Source organism: Photinus pyralis, unplaced genomic scaffold (assembly GCF_008802855.1).
Source record: "Photinus pyralis isolate 1611_PpyrPB1 unplaced genomic scaffold, Ppyr1.3 Ppyr1.4_LG10, whole genome shotgun sequence".
In the NCBI taxonomy this organism is placed as follows: domain Eukaryota; kingdom Metazoa; phylum Arthropoda; class Insecta; order Coleoptera; family Lampyridae; genus Photinus; species Photinus pyralis.
Window position 1 is genome coordinate 17,961,326 of NW_022170250.1, and position 17,150 is coordinate 17,978,475.

A 17,150-nucleotide genomic window follows, 5' to 3' on the forward strand; every position below is an offset into this window, starting at 1 on the left:
AAAAAGTAGCTAAATGATGCCTAAACAAGCTCGCGAAAACCGCGAGTTTGTTTAAATCGGCTCATTCGTTTCGAAGATACAGGGTGTTATTTACGGAAACCTTTGAATACCCCCCACCACTTCATTTTTAGAGATACTGGAAAAATTGTCAAACAAAAAAGGTTCAGATTAGACTTCAAATACCGGAAATTTTTTTGTTAGGTTATTATAGCGGAATTCACAGAAAAATCACTTTTTTAGATCCAGATTGCAGTTACGCCCCCTAGCGGAAATTCCAGAAACTTGAAAATATTTTCCAGGTTTTTCTCGTGGCCGTTTTAGTAATAAAATTTTTTACCGCAAGCCTCTACGATGGACAGGTTACCAGATACAGTACCTCGCATTCTTATTTGGCCACCCTGTACATGTAATAGTAAAAATACCAAATTGTGTTTTTGATTGTTTAGTAAATAGATCAAAGTTACCATTGAAACTTGGCACTTGCTATCGCGCGACAACCTTGGCATTCCGTACGATAATGTAAATACAGGCGGAAGTTGACACCAGGAATTTATGTAGGCGCTTATTAATCAACGCTCCGATTTGTTAATTGGTAGTAATTAAGCTCCCTTTTTTGGTGACAGGCCCGAGATGAGCTGAGCCTGGAGGTCGGCGATATGATCTCGGTAATCGACATGGCCAGTCCGGCCGAATCGATCTGGTGGAAGGGCAAGCGGGGATTTCAGGTCGGATTCTTCCCCCAACACTGCGTGCACATAATCGGCGATAAGGTGCCGCGAAACATGCCGCTTCCGCCGCCCGTCGTCGGGTAAATATCTCGTCGAGACGCGCCCTTATCACTCTCCCGCCGATTACAGGTCGCTGGCGATCACCCCCGTGAAGCCCGTACTGAGAAAGCACGGCAAGCTGATCGCGTTTTTTCGTAGCTTTATTTTGAATAGGCCGTCTAGACGTCGCCTGAAACAGTCCGGGATTCTCAAGGAGCGGGTTTTTGGCTGCGATTTGGGCGAGCACTTGCTTAATTCGGGACATACGATTCCTACAGTGTTGAAGTGCTGTACGGAGTTCATTGAGAAGCACGGAATTGTGGATGGTATCTATAGGTAGGTGTAGACCAATTTAAAAAAAATTTCAAAAATTCAAAAATCCGTAGATTGTCGGGCGTTACGTCAAACATACAGAAGTTGCGGAATGCCTTTGACGAAGACCGTATCCCCGACCTGTATACAGAAGATATTTTGCAAGATATTCATTCTGTCGCATCGTTATTGAAAATGTATTTTCGGTGCGTATGTCGCGATACGGTGGCGGTTTTTTGAATTCCCTTTTTGCAGCGAACTGCCGAATCCACTTTGCACCTACCAACTTTATCAAAGTTTCGTGTCTGCAGTTCAGGGTTGCAACAGCATAAACCGCAATTCGTTTACCGATCACGATCGGTTGCTAAAGATGCGCGAGGCCGTTCAGAAACTACCGCCCCCTCACTATCGGTAAGCGAATTTTTCCTCGACCAATATTCAAGGGGTCTTTTAGAACGCTGGAGTATCTGATGAAGCATCTGTCTCGAGTCGCCCAGCACGGATCCAGCACTGGCATGACGACCCGTAACATCGCGATCGTTTGGGCGCCCAACCTCCTCCGCTGCGCAGAGTTGGAGATTGGCGGCGTCGCCGCGCTGCAAGGGGTCGGGGTTCAGGCCGTGGTGACCGAGTTTCTCATTTGCTACGCCGATCTGATATTTTGCGACCATCTGCCCAACCTGAACAGCACCTGCCTCGACATGGAGGACTCCCCGAAGAGAAGCCGACCGAAGAGCTTGGCGATTTCGACGCCTACGAAGCTGATAACGCTCGAGGAGGCGCGCACGAAGCACCTGCTCAACAAGGCGGACGATAACGGATACATCGAAGTCGGCGGCGGGCCTAACAATTTGCCGAAAAAGTACCACACCATCATCGAACTGCCCTCGGGCCATCGAAAGCGCGGCCTACCCAAGCGGTCGCCGTCCGGTTGGCGGTCGTTCTTCTCGAAATCGCGCGGCAACTCGCGCTCGCAGGGAAGCCTGACGAAGGGCCGAAAGGCGTCGACGCCGGGCAACGTCGTTGTGGTAAGTTCGCGGTTTCCCGCTGTTGTATAGCTTGCGTCTTCAGGAGAAGTCGGTGACAGAAACGGATCTGACGGAGATGAAGCGAAAATTGCGACCAGTTAAGTCGGCCGAAAGTCTAACTTCCGGTCACTCCGAGCCGGCTAGCACGGAGGACGTTTTGGGACCGTTGCACTGTCTTAACAAGCCTCCAGGTCACAACAGGTAAACCGTTTTGTCACATCGACGCCCTTTTACTTGAATTCTTTAGATCCGTGTCACACGACTCTTACTTTGACACTTTGCAAAGCTCGCAGCACAACTCGGAGGGTTCCCTTTACGATCTGAGCGAGATACAGATCAATTTCGAGTTGGAGGAGTCGGAAATGCGGATCTTCTCCGAGGATGAAAGTCTCGTCAGTTCGCCTCGTCTCCAAAAAGATATTGTGAGTAGCTTCTCTTGCGTCTGTGGTATGCCAAAAGCTAGTAATTTTTGTGATCAATCAATACACTTTGCAAGAGTCTCTGTAGGCGATTTTCTAACTCCGATTATCAAGAATGCAGGTGACAAAAGGTAGCGGATATGCATCTGTTCCTGGAACGGGCACTTTTCTAATACGTAGTAGAAGTGTTTTACAAAGTGCCAACTGTAAATATGTTTTAGCTGGTTAAGGGCTTAAAAAAAGGATTTTGGGTATCTGCAAAGTTTATCCTGTACTTCTGTGACAAAAGGAAATGAATATGCGTCCTTTCAGAACATTTCTTTTGCAGTTGTGGGTAACCAAATCCTGGATTCCTGAAGTGTTGACAGCCATTAAAATACTTGAGGTGCTTGCTTGAAGTATATCGAACTTGACTAATGCTTGTCTAACATACCATTGACAAATGGAGAAGGATAGGCGTCATTTTTAATGGTCAGTTCCGGACAATATTCTTATTCTTTTAGAAATAAAGAGTGTAACCAACCACAATATTTTTTTCTACAAACTTATATTTGCAAAAAGGATACAAGACTGAAGCTTAATTTTTATTGACAGTTTTTTTTTACATTAACTCGATAATTTACAATTCTGACTTGTTTTTCTTGTAAAAAATTCCACGAGTCCTCTTTTATAGCACAAGCCTGTGCTCAATTCTGGAAAACTATCCAGGAATTTTTAAAAAATTCCCACAAGCAGCATTTTTTGAATTTTCAGAAATCCGTTCGTCTGTGCCGTAAGTACTACCACAGATCCACACGTTAATAATAATAATAATAATAATTTATTACCCAACAGCTAATGCCAATTACAGAGTAATGTTACATAAGATATATTTTCTAGGTTAAATAGTATAGTTACATTATTTATATTATACATTACACATTATGCATTTTTTGGGAAACAAATTTAGGTATACTTAAAAGCGCCCTCTATTGCGGAGCAGTACAAACATGTACCGTTTAAAACTGTAATATGACGCTTATGGATTGATCCATTAGATGTCGCTGCAAAAAATGTAAAGCGGTAGAGTGTGCATAATTCGAATTCGTTATTCGTTATTTTTGGCATTTGATGTTTGTAATCGGTGAATTTATTTTGTGATTTGTTTACAGACGAATTCAAGAGATCATATATGTATACCTACATACGTATTCCAAATCTTATTGGCGTGGTAAAGAGTGTAACGTTAATTATGGCAGAGATATACATAGTTTTTAAGTATACCTTTGCGATTAGCAATCTGTCAAGACCTTTAAAGTTGCAAATAATTTCCGCCAACTTAAAAAAACCTTCACGATTCTTTAAGAACCTGCCCTATGTTCATGTGTATCTGTGACCACAGGTACCCGCTTTTAATATCTCCGTTATGACGAATGAGTAGCTCCAGTGTTAAATTAAACAATTATGGCTCAGCGTACCTCCTATCGTATTATGTCACTGTAATAATACTATGATGTACCCAGGCCAGTCCCGAGAGACTGCGCAACTCAAGATTTAAAATTCAAAACTTTCCCTCCCAAACTAAGTGAACCCCATGGCACGTGATCGTCTAGATAAAGCTACCTAACCTGAATAACTGAATAACAGGACCACTTACTACGTTGTGTTTTTAAGAGTCGCTACAAGATATGTGTTGCTTGTCGGAGTGAGGATCAAGTAAGGAATACAAATAAAACAAGTACATGCTTTAAAAACGGAGATTTAATCCAAATAATTCTCATTGCAAGATTAAATTTAGAAAATGGTAGTTCACCGAGTACAAATATAAAAATAGGCTGGGAAAAAAAGAACTGACCAAGAAAAAACCCAGCCAACAAATTAATATTGAATTTTATAGTAAAATTAGTTATCTGTAATGGCATGAATGCATATTATGATGGTTGTCAAGTAAATCAATACGATGTTGAATCACAGGCTCCGCTGGAATGCCTAAAGAATCAATATTTCACACACATAACATAAAAACAATCATTAAAACAGTACAATAAATTCACATAATAAGTTTGGATATTGGGTGATCGGTCCAAATCCCACACCGAGTAGTCTTTAGTTGCTCTGGTCATGACATGTCAACATTGTATGAAATCGCCAGGAGTTGGCCTCTCATAAGAGCATTTCACACAGGAAGGATACCCCAATGGATACAAAAAAAAAACAAAGGGCACAACGGGAACACGCCGTACGCTTTTAGCAGATCCCTGCGCAAGTGAGGCCGAGACTTGCCTGCCCCCTCATGTACGACTAAGCGGGACCCCAACTCTTTCATTCACACATCTCTAGGGCCAGTCCAACCCACTAGTCTTAAAATGAGTACTGACAATAACCGATCAAAAGACAAAGCATGACATAACATAAATAACAGAGCAGCCATCGGCAAACTCGCACGCATACATAATTATAAACAAAATATACACAATTTATGTAGGCGTTGACAGTTGACATATTGGCACTGGCATAACAAAAACTGACACAAAACCAATATTCGGTCCCTACATGTCAGGGATCGACTAATCGGATTGATTAGCAATATCGGCAAGAAGGCTCTTTTCAAAGACACAACAAAAAAAACAGTACATAAAAGATATCTATCTCTGCGTATGTCAGTTCTGAACTTTAGCCAGCCTCTGCTACGTCAAATCGAGATATAATACCGGTATCAAATATAGCACAGTAAATATTCCAAACAAGTCACCCCGCCAAATATTAATAATCATAATCACCCGGTTCAAATAAATAGTAGAAGCATAACTTTTAGTACTGTCACATTACAACAATACAAAGGAACATGTCGTGGCAAACATTGGTATCAAGTAATTAATTCACAATGCCAAGTGCAATATGTAACAATCAACCACCTAACGTACGTCACTCGCCCCCAGATGAGGCACCCTGTAAATAAACAGTAACATATTCATGCAAACAATAGCGAGATGCGCTGCAATAAATTCAATTATAAATTAAAATGTAGTTCTGCAAACTTGTATAGAATATAGCCCCTAAGGGAACATACAGTATCTAAATATAAATAAAAACACGTAAATCGGTCAGTAATTCACAGTAGAACCAGTATAATTAAAAGTACAATTTGTATCTAGAATGTGTTATAAATGGCGATAATCATGCGTTACGAAAATAACATTAAATTGGCAAATAATCGAACACGATCATATCGTTATTAGAGGGATGCAATAGACGTAGAGATAAAAGAAAACGAGTACATCACCTTTGTAATTGTCGCAGCTGCACGCACTATTCGCAACGTAAAGATTTACCTCTGGTCTCAACAAAAGCACAAATACTTCTACCGCATTCTCCCCCCTTTTTTTTAAACAAATCCTAGACGAAAATTGAACGTGCTCCGAGACGAGTCGATACGGATCATTAAGTTTCCTCGCGTAGCTCGCATAGCGTAATATTTGACACTTTTATTGTAAATTATGGCCCATTTCAATGTAGAGCAGAGAAGAAAAAAAAACACGTGTTCCACGAAAACGAAACAAAGCGCAATCTTGACCTTTTTCGTCGCGCCAGGCTCGGATTCGGGAATATTTAAATCGAATTTGAGCGGGCTAATTCGGTTCCATCACAATACGAATATTAAGGAATTGGAATTGTGCAAACTTTAGCGCTTTAATTAAAGTCACTAAATATAGAAAGTACCGCAATCCATTGGGCTCGTGTGTTAGAGAGAGAACGCATGATTTTTGCCCAAAAATGGCGGAAGTTACCAGATTCTAGTAACTTTAATGTTAGGGATTGTTCCACCTGTTTGGAGATATCTGTACATATTTTTATAAAACATGACAGTACTATGAAGTTAGGTTATAACAAAATACAGCTATTCAGATTTTATTTGTCAATTTTTTTAAGTTGGCAGCAAATTTGCCCAAAAATGGCGGATGATTGCGGTACTTTCTATATCTAGTGACTTTAGCTTTAATTTTGTTTTAGCGACATCTAACGCATAAATCCATAAGCGTCATATTACAGTTTTAAACGGTACATGTTTGTACTGCTCCGCAATAGAGGGCGCTTTTAAGTATACCTAAATTTGTTTCCCAAAAAATGCATAAGGTTAGCAATCTGTGTATATGTAGATCTGTGGTACTACTCATCTTTGGCATACCACAAATATCTGTACTGTAATAGATGACCTTGATAATGCATTGTGTTATTCTAAATTTAGATTCATCGGCGAATATTAACGCGTGCGCGCCCCGAAGATTTCAACAGTACGAACAACTCGAATAATCCGTCACCCAAGAAGCAGGCGCGGGTGGTGGCGTCCCCCGATTCGTCATCGCGCAAGCGCACCCGTCTCGAAGATCAGCTCTCCGACATCCAGTACATCGACTGCAACACGCCCGATAACGTTTGCGTGATTTCGACGACGGCCGTCGTGCATCCTCAACCGGAAACGACGTTCGTCGAGTCCTACCAACCGAAGAACAAATCGCCGCGAAGCTCCGACGTCGACAGCAAGCGCCAGTCGCTCAACTTGGAAAAGCCGAGGAGTCCGAGCGCCATTCCGAAGTCGCTCACCGAGATCAACATCCATAAGAAGCTCGCGATCCCCTCGAATCAGTCGAGCTCGTTTACGTCGCCGCAATCGCCGAACTACAAGCAGCTGGAGGACTCGAGCACGAATACGACCCCCGATTACAGTCCGTCGGCCGACGTGTCCTACCATAACCTCAACCCCCACTCCAGCGATGAGAACGAGGTCCGGGCCTACGAGAACGTGCTTAGTCCTGTTAGTAAAAAGTCTAGTCCTACCTACGAGAACGTATTAACGACTATTAGTATTACCTATCGATCTCCGAGTAAAAGTCCGAAGTCTTCCACCACGATTATAAACACGCCCGTAGAGGACGACGCCGTCTACGAAGACGTGCACATCTTAAACCCCGAGCAGGCCGTCGTGCCGACGTCTACGGCCTCCTTGCCTCTTCAGCAGGCGAGCCAGCCCAGCTTCCAAGAGGTTATCCACAAAGACAACAGCTTGACGTCACTGCCGGGGAAGTTGACCGTGCCCGACAAGAAAATCGGCGATCAACGGCCTAAAAGTCTAAGCGCCCTCGAGGACATGAAGGAAAACGGCGACGGTTTCATTTCGAAGAACCCCAGCGCCGCGACGGCCGACCATCTCAGTTTGACCGACCTAACCTTAAGCGAAGTAGTTCACAATTCGACCGAAAGTCAATCTTCCATCAGCTTCCCGCTAAGTCCCAGCAAGAATTCGCTAAGCCCGAACGTTAGCCCGATGCTGTTCTGCGACGGCCAGAAGACGCTCTCGCAGGATATACTGACGTCGCTAAGTCCGAGCGTCGCGAGCCTCCTGGAGTCGAAGACGCGCAGCGACAGCAGCCTGGCGGAGAACAGCGAGGAGACGCACCTGGTTTCGCTGCGCAGCGACGTCAGGCAGGGCAATCCGGAGTACCTGAAGCTCACCGATAACAATATCAGCTCGAACGAGGAGGACGTCAGCCCCGTGAGGTGTCTCAAGCCGAACGATCTCTACATAACCTCAATTAATATCGAAGAAAACCCGCCTCTTTCGGAGAGTGACGCGCGCCCCGTTAGTGTCAACCTAATCGAGTTCAGCCCGTGTGATCCTCCGCCCGACTTAACCAAGTTGAGCAATGATAAGCGAAAGTCGAGCGAAACCGAGTCGCTCGACGACGAAAACAGTATTTATCAACAGGTCAAGTACTTCCGTAGGTCGATTCACGAAATTAACGCCCTTTTGGACCTGAACGCGAAGGGCGAAAGCACGACATGCGAAGAGGAGGTCTCGGAGACCGAAAATTACGACTCGCTAGAGATCGACAACGTGCACGTTTACGAGAACGTCGAGGTTAAAACCGAGGCGGAGGTAGCCGAGCCGGTGGACAAACCGAACGTGCGCAGCCTGACGAGTCGGTTCGAGGTAATGGACCAGAAGCCTCCGGTTTCGAGGCGAAACGATTACGATAACGTGTCATTTCGTGGGCAAAAACCGCCGATTGTTTTCGCGGCCGCGAAGCACGAGGAGGTCGCGTGCCCGAAGGCGGAGGTACCGAAACTTGTCGCGTACGATCGGGGCAGTTTGCCGCCGTGCCTGCGCGCGCGTTACGTCAAGAACGCGATTAAAACGCGCTCGCTTGACGAAGAGGCGTTCGCCAAAGAGTTCGCGCAACCGCTCGAGCGGCGGAAGTCGGTCGACGAAAATTTCGGCTCGAAACTCCCGACGCTGCCCAAAGTTTTAAATCAACCGAAACCGATACCCGTCGACGGCGAAAAACCCGACCTACACCTCGCCCACAGCGTCGACAACGTCGCCGCCGTTCCCGAGCAGAAGCTAAACCGCGAGCGCATTGAAAAGTACAAGGAGGAAAGGCGCAAGTTCCTGCACGACAAATACCGATCTGAATCCTTCAAGGAAGACAAAGACGTGCTGTTGTCCCGCTTGAAGCAGAAGACCGTGAAAGCCCGAACCGGCGAGGGCGAGACGAAGTGCTGCAGCGACCCCGGACCGCCCTCCGAACTGTCCAAGTTGGGCGCGAGGCGCAAATCGGAGAACGACGACACGGAGTGCTCAAAGGACAGCCTTGAATGCGATAGTAGCGTTAACAAGCGCAACTACGTCAACGCGAAGGAAAACCGCGAAAGTATTAAGTACAAAACCGCCCTCTTCGAGAACCAAGCTAAGGTTAAAGACGCGAAAGTGAACTCGATCAGGAAAGGGGCGCCGGAGGAGGACCGCGTGCTGGACACCGCCCTTTTGGGTAACGATTTTCTGCGAAATCGGCGAAGAGAGGACGATGCGGGCAAGAACGAGAGGCGGAGACATACCTACGAGTCGAGGGAGCGAGAGAAAGAGCTCGACGGCGATGGGATTCGAAGAATTAGTTTGGAGAATCGTAGTCCGAGGTAATTGCTTTTTTTACAATTTCCTTTATGCAAAATCCTTTGCGAATTTCGAATCTGATTCCGACTCTGATTATGATTTATACATTTTTTGTCATTGTGATTCCGACTACGGTTCAACCTGATTCTGATCCTTCAAACTCTGATGCTTTTAATCCGATTCCAAGTATGATTTTGATTCAGACCGTTTTCGGCTGTCCCTGGGTGCGAGTCTGATTGTGAGGCCAACGCGCGTTAAATAAACTCTGTCATTTACTTTCAAACAATTGGTAATGCATCGCGCTCGGTTAAATGTCAAAAATGGATACCGGGGGCAGATGACATTAACGCGCCTGAAAAGGATAGCGAGCGTTAAATAAACAGTTTTGAATTACACGGCGGCACTCTCTGTCCTTTACTTTCAAACAATTGGTATCGCATCGTGCTCGGTTAAATTTCAAAAATTGATATCGGAGGCAGATGACAATAACACGCCTGAAAAGGATAGCGAACACTAAATAAACGGTTTTGAGTTACACGGCGGCACTCTCTGCCCTTTACCTCCAAAAATTTGGTAACGCTTCTTGCTCTTAACTTTCACTTTGTAGAATTTCGTATGTTGACGTTGTGCCAATGGGAGTCAAATTAATCTTAAGTGAGAAAAGTGGCAACACTGCATGGATAAAGGGGCGGAGTTATTCCTTTGGATGATAGTCTCAGGCCAGTGATGAAGTGTGCATGTTGGATACTCGTTTAACTTTGAATGAAAGTTGCTTAGTTTCCAAACTCATAGTTTTTACCTCTTTACAGGAAGGAAACCAAGTCGCCGTCGTACTGCATCAAAGACATGAAAGCAATTTTCGAATCTAAGTCGCAACAATAATCTTGTGGTATTTAAAAACATTTAGCTAGCAATTTGTAAAATAGTTATCGACCAAAATTGCGTGCACTTTTTGGGACCAAACGCGCGCGCGAAAATTTGAATGTCGCTTCGTTACCATATCATTACTCGTTTTCTTTCTCGTTTGTCTGTAAAAGCGTCGACAGAAAGTGCACCCCAATTGTTTCTATTGTAAAGAAGAAATTATTTTTGTAGGCCTTAGAGTTCTTTTTGCAATTCTGAATAAGACGATGAGCGTCGTTTCAAAAAACGGCCACGTTTGCAATTGACTTTTAGCTTTTAAAGCCCAATCGTAGACTTAAGAATACTTTTAAGAGAGTGACAGCTTTATATTACAATTTTGACAGCTTCCTGGTGTTGATTCGGTGACTATTAGTTTATTGTAGCGTTCACTCTTATTTTTTCGTTAATTGGCTTTAAGACTGATGTGGTTTATGTATTTGTTTTAAAGGCGAACGCAAGAACTGCGCTAGTTAAGTTTAATTTTTTTTTTGTATTTGAGATGAATGTCCGAGTGGGTGAGTTGAGCACTAATCCAACAGGTTAGACAATAATGATTCTTTTAATTCTGTATTTTTGAAATTCGGAAGAACACCCACGAGATTTATCTTTCTTGAAAGCCGATTTCGTAGTGTGTCTTTCGAGGGTATTAATTGAGAATGTTTTGCTGTATTTTGTTATTTATTTTCTAGACAGTGTTGTACATATTTTATGCTTTAAGATAGCAACATGTTTCAGACTTTGTTAATAAATTATACTATATTTAGGAAACATTGTTAGTAGGGATCGCCGAAGCATTCGATTTCTACTTCCAAGTACATCTACAGTCCAGAACATCGAATGGGCATGACTCTGCTCCAGCATCAGGTACTATTAGGTAATTTAACATGAAAATTGCGCAGGTGCGAATGCAAGTAAGTACCCAAGGTAAAGTTAATCTACCACTCAGACAAACCCACATAATAATCAAAAGATAAGTTAATTAGAGGGTCCCCTTCTTGTATTGCTTACGCCAGGGACAAGATCTGTGGTCAGCACGAGATCAGGAGCAGATAAGGCGAAGAATGAGGTGCTTTCTCCACTATATAAACGGTTAGTAGAATCATACAGGGCAATACACAACAGATAATCTCCTCTCGCATGAATACATAAATAAATACTTTATAAAATAATATAAAGGTGCGAAAAGTTAAAGCCATTTAACGTGTAGAAGTGGCCGCCATTTTGTTTGACCGATTCACGAACTCGAATCGAATTGGTTCATAATTACAAAACTTAGAACTCTTGGAAGTGATATATAAATATACTGGTACCATTACAACGGGTAGAAGAATTCTACCTAAAATAATAATAAAAGGAACACGTATGCAAATTAGCACTCAACATTTAGCATTTCTTTGCTCCTAATACACGCGATTATTTTTAACAATTTTGTGGTAAGTACAGGGAGGACATCATGTTTCAGCCTTCTATTTTACACTTCGGCGCTCCTAATGCATACAATGCATTTGCACCAACAAGAATACGTAGACAAATTAGCACTGAACCCTTTGCATTTCTGTGCTCTTAATACACGCAATTCTTTTTAATAAATTTTTGGCACTAGGACAACAAAATCTGTGCTAGTCTTCTATTTTACAGTTCCGCGCTCCCGATAGATGCAATTCATTTCCAGTAAAAGGAATATGTAAGTAAATTAGCACCCGACCCTTTGCATTTTTGTGCTCGTAATACACGAGATTCTTTTTAATGAGTATTTGGTATCAGGAGAACATAATATGTGTTAGCCTTCTATTTTACACTTCCGCGCTCCTGATACTTGCCATGCTGTTGCAGAAAAGGGAATCGTAGGCAAATTAGCACTCGACCCTTTGAATTTTATGTGCTCCTAATACATGCGTTCCCTTTTAACGCATTTTTGTTACCAGGGACGTGATCCTGATACATAAAATTAATTAGGCACATTAGCACTGAACTCTTTGCCTTTCTGTGCTCGCCTTTAATGCACGTGATTGTTTTTAATTAATATTTGGTACTATTAGAAGACCGCAATATGTGTTATCCTTCTATTCTATACTTCCGCGCTCCTGATACACGCATTTAATTTGCAGTAAAAGGAATACGTAGACAAATTAGCATTCAACCCTTTGCTTGCGTTCCTGATGTGCTCCTAATACACGCGATTTTGTTTAACAAGTTTTTGGAGTACCTCATTTGCTCCTAATACATACGATTTTGTTTAACTAATTTTTGGAGTACATTATGTGCCGGGCTTCTATTTCACATTCTTACGCGCTCGTGGCACATACAATTAATTTCCAGTACTACAAAAAATACGTAGGCACATTAGCACTCAACTCTGCATTTCTGTGACTCAATGAATTTTTGGTACCACGCGAACATTAACCTGGGTTAGCCTTCTACACTTCCGTGCTCCTAATACATTCATTTGCAGTAAAAGGAGTACGTATGCAAACCCTTAGCATTTCTGTGCTCCTAATACACGCGATCCTTTTTAATGAGTATTTAGTATCAGGAGAACATATTGGCCCGTTTGATTAAAAGTAAGCAAATGCTTATTCTTGCAAAATTCAAAGTAAATACTCGTAAGTGCCCAGTGCGAAGGAGCACTTACGAGTATTTACTTTGAATTTTGCAAGTATAAACATTTGCTTACTTTTATTCATACGGGCCAATATGTGTTAGCCTTCTATTTTACATTTCCGCACTCCTGATACATGCAATTTAGTTGCAGAAAAGGGAATATCCAGGGGAATATGTAGGCAAATTAGCCCTCGACTCTTTGCATTTTATGTTCTCCTAATACCCGCGATTCTTTTTAACGAATTTGTTTTACCACGGGAACATTAATCTGGGTTAGACTTCCGTGCTCCTAACACGTAAAATTCATTTGCCGTAAAAGGAATACGTATGCAAACCCTTAGCATTTCTGTGCTCCTAATATACGCGATTCTTTTTAATGAGTATTTGGCATCAAGAGAACATAAGATGTGTTAGCCTTCTATTTTACATTTCCGCGCTCCTGATACATGCAATTTAGTTGCATAAAAGGGGATACGTAGGCAAATTAGCACTCGACCCTTTGCATTTTATGTTCTCCTAATACCCGACATTCTTCTCAACGAATTTTTGTTATCACGAGAACAATAATTTCGATTAGGCCTCTAGACTTCCGTGCTCCTAATAAATAAAATTCATTTGCAGTAAAAGGAATATGTATGCAAACCCTTAGCATTTCTGTGCTCCTAATACATGCGATTCATTTTAATCTGTATTTGGTATCAAGAGAACATAATATGTGTTAGCCTTCTATTTTACACTTCCGCGCTTCTGATACATACAATTCATTTCCAGTGAAATGAATTCGTAGACAAATTAGCACTTGCATTTCTGTGCTCCTAATTTCTGAGACTAGGAGAATATGCTTGATTTTTTACACATATCACAGATAAAAAAGTGTTGCTTACACTTCTATGTTTCTGGTACATTCAATTTAGTGGCAGTAAAAGACAGAGACAAACTAGCACTCGACTTTTACGCTACACGGTTCTCTTTCTAATTCTAGAAATTTCTTTTTAGTGAATTTTTGATACCAGACAAACGTACTAGGTGTGAGTCTGCTGTTGTTCAACTCTGTGCTCCAGCCACGTGCGGCCCATTTGGGGAAAAATAAATACGTAGGTAACTTTTGCGTTCCTGCTCCAAGTAATGTGATTAATCCTTGTATTTGGTACAAGGAGAACATAATAGGTGTCACCCAACTATCTTGCACTTCTGGTGCATTTAATTGTGTACAGTAAAAGTAGTAGGTGGCAAATTAGTACGTGTCCCTTTGAATTCCTGTGCTCCTCATACATGCAAATTTTTAGCGAGTTTATGGTAACAGGTGAAGCGTGCTGCTTTGCAGTGCTCCTGATACATTCAATCCATTTACGCTTTCTTCTGCGCTTTGTAATCCAACCAATTCTTATTAGAAAGTTTTTGGTGGTAGGAAACCATAACAGGTACCTATCTCTATACTCACTTCTGTGCTCCTGGTACCTACATTGAATTTATGTGCAGTAAAAGGAGTAAGGTCGGGAAATCGGAGCCCACCCCTTTGCATTCCTGTGTTCCTGATACACGTAAGTTTGTTTAGTGAGTTTTTGATGCCAAGAGCACACAGTAGCCTGCAGTTTTGCATCTCTCTGCGCCTGGTCTATTCAATTCATTTGCAGTAAAAGGAATATGAGTTAGTGCAATCAATTTTTATTAGAGTATTAGGGGAAATGTAGCTATCTGTCAGTCTGCTATGACTGCTGCACTCCTGGGTAGATTCAAATTACTTAATTCGCAAGTAGAGAGGTAAATTAGTATACAGCCCTTTGCATTTCTATTTTGAAGCACGCAATTTTTTTGGTGATATCAGCAGAATATAGTAGTATTGCTCCTCTGTGCTCCTGATACACTGACATAGAAATTTTGCGTTTTGTGATGAAACCAACAACACCAATAGGAACTGTTTTTTGTGAGTTTTTGACACTAGGAGAACAAAGGTAGGTGTTAGCCTCTTTTCTTGTAGTTCTGTGCTCCTGGTACATCAGTGTCTTCATTTGCAGTAAAATGATTATTGAATTTCTGTGTTTTTTCATGACATTCAGTAGGTAGGTACAAATTGTAGGTAAATTCCAATGTCTACCTATTACATTACGCAAAATATTCCCGCACTAAAAATGTAAACACACAAACAACCTCATTACAGGAAATAACATCCATTTAGTCACTTAACTGATCACAAGGTGAGAGCATGCCAAATTTTATGACAATACTTCAATTAAGATGTTATTCAACGCTTCAGCTGTCAAGTGAATATGAGGGTCCCTGCCAAAAAGAGGTCGATGGAAAAATACCGGCGCCTTAATTGGATGAGATGGCACGACACTGTAAATTGATAGTAATAGAGCATAGGATGTGCAATAAAAATTGTTCTAACCGGTCATTGCGGATTGCAAGTAAGTCAACGGACTTAAAGCGCACTTGCAAATAATTTGCATAACTTGGTTTGTCCCACCTGAAAAGTGTCGTCCCGTGTGAAACAAAAAATTCCGTTCTGAAACTTTCGAGTTTTCTCATTTTCAGGTTCGTAAATTTTCGTAGAAACTCAAACAGGATTTGGTTTGGGGATCCTGCTTCTAATGCGTTGTCAGGAAGATCAGCAATAAAATCTCTAGCGGACGATTCTGCTGACTTAAAAATATGAAACGGGACAACACACTCAGAATTAATGAGGTTTTTTTTGCTTTTACTCTTTTGATCTGAAACCTTGAGAAGGGTAATCTGGCTACATACAGCAAATTCATGTCGCTGGGAAGAAATTCAGCAACATAGAAAGATTCACTTTTTGGCATGAATATGTGGCGACTTAAAATTTGGAGCAGAATTATATTAATATTGGAAGATGAGTTGTTGCTGGGAGATCAGCAACATTTCAAACATTCATATTTCTCTAACGCGGATGGTTTTGTGGGGGCAGGATTATCTGGATAGTTAGCAATACAAGCAAAATCACATTACTAGAAAGGAATTCAGCAACATAACTTGAACGATTCACTTTTTGGCATGAATATGTGGCAATACCGGCAGGATAGAGTTTTGGAGGATCCTGTTTCCACTATTTTGCTGAAGAGACAGCAGGAAGGTGCCGATTTAAAATTTGGAGCAGAATTATGGTAATATTAGAAGACGAGTTGTTGCTGGGAAATCAGCAACATTTCAAAAATTCGTTTTTCTCTAACGCGGATGGTATTGTTCAGGCAGGATTATCTGGATAGTTCGCAATATAAGTAAAATCACATTACTAGAAAGGAATTCAGCAACATAGCTTGAAAGATTCACTTTTTGGCATGAATATGTGGCAATACCGGCAGGATTGAGTTTTGGAGGATCCTGTTTCCACTATTTCGCCGAGAAGACAGCAGAAAGATGTTGTCGATTTAAAATTTGGAGCAGAATTATGGTAATATTAGAAGATGTCGCTGGGAAATCAGCAACATTTCAAAAAATCATTTTTCTCTAACGCGGATAGTTTTGTGGGGGCAGGATTATTTGGATAGTTAGCAATACAAGAAAAATCACATTACTAGAAAGGAATTCAGCAACATAACTTGAAAGATTCACTTTTTGGCATGAATATGTGGCAATACCAGCAGGATGGAGTTTTGGAGGATCCTGTTTCCACTATATTGCTGAGAAGATAGCAGGAAAAAAGGTGCCGACTTAAAATTTGGAGCAAAATTATGGTAAATATTAGAAGATATGTTGTTGCTGGGAAATCAGCAACATTTCAAAAATTCTTTCTCTCTAACGCGGACGGTTTTGTTGGGGCAGGATTATCTGGATAGTTAGCAATACAAGCAAAATCACATTACTAGAAAGGAATTCAGCAACATAACTTGAAAGATTCACTTTTTGGCGTGAATATGTGGCTAATACCGTCAGGTGGAGTTTTGGAGGACCCTGTTTCCACTATTTCGCCGAGAAGACAGCAGAAAGATGTTGTCGATTTAAAATTTGGAGCAGAATTATGGTAATATTAGAAGATGAGTTGTCGCTGGGAAATCAGCAACATTTCAAAAAATCATTTTTCTCTAACGCGGATAGTTTTGTGGGGGCAGGATTATTTGGATAGTTAGCAATACAAGCAAAATCACATTACTAGAAAGGAATTCAGCAACATAACTTGAAAGATTCACTTTTTGGCATGAATATGTTGCAATATCGTCAGGGTTTTGGAGGA

The 17,150-nt window shown here is 41.8% G+C and overlaps 1 protein-coding gene across 4 annotated transcripts in view; it reads left to right on the forward strand.

The window, feature by feature from the left end:
* The window catches only part of LOC116160868 (GTPase-activating protein CdGAPr), a 32,337-nt gene extending 21,212 nt beyond the window's left edge, over positions 1–11,125 (forward strand). For 3 of the 4 annotated variants that reach the window (XM_031474004.1, XM_031474006.1, XM_031474007.1), the window contains exons 5-13: positions 624–808; positions 858–1,103; positions 1,154–1,285; positions 1,335–1,490; positions 1,534–2,107; positions 2,151–2,308; positions 2,355–2,529; positions 6,752–9,477; positions 10,264–11,125. In XM_031474004.1, coding sequence (XP_031329864.1) covers positions 624–808; positions 858–1,103; positions 1,154–1,285; positions 1,335–1,490; positions 1,534–2,107; positions 2,151–2,308; positions 2,355–2,529; positions 6,752–9,477; positions 10,264–10,336 — 4,425 coding nt within the window. In that variant the 3' untranslated portion in view covers positions 10,337–11,125. The remainder of the gene's footprint in view (positions 1–623; positions 809–857; positions 1,104–1,153; positions 1,286–1,334; positions 1,491–1,533; positions 2,108–2,150; positions 2,309–2,354; positions 2,530–6,751; positions 9,478–10,263) is intronic. The other variant, XM_031474005.1, reaches the window with a different exon arrangement.
* The last annotated feature ends 6,025 nt before the right edge of the window (positions 11,126–17,150 follow it).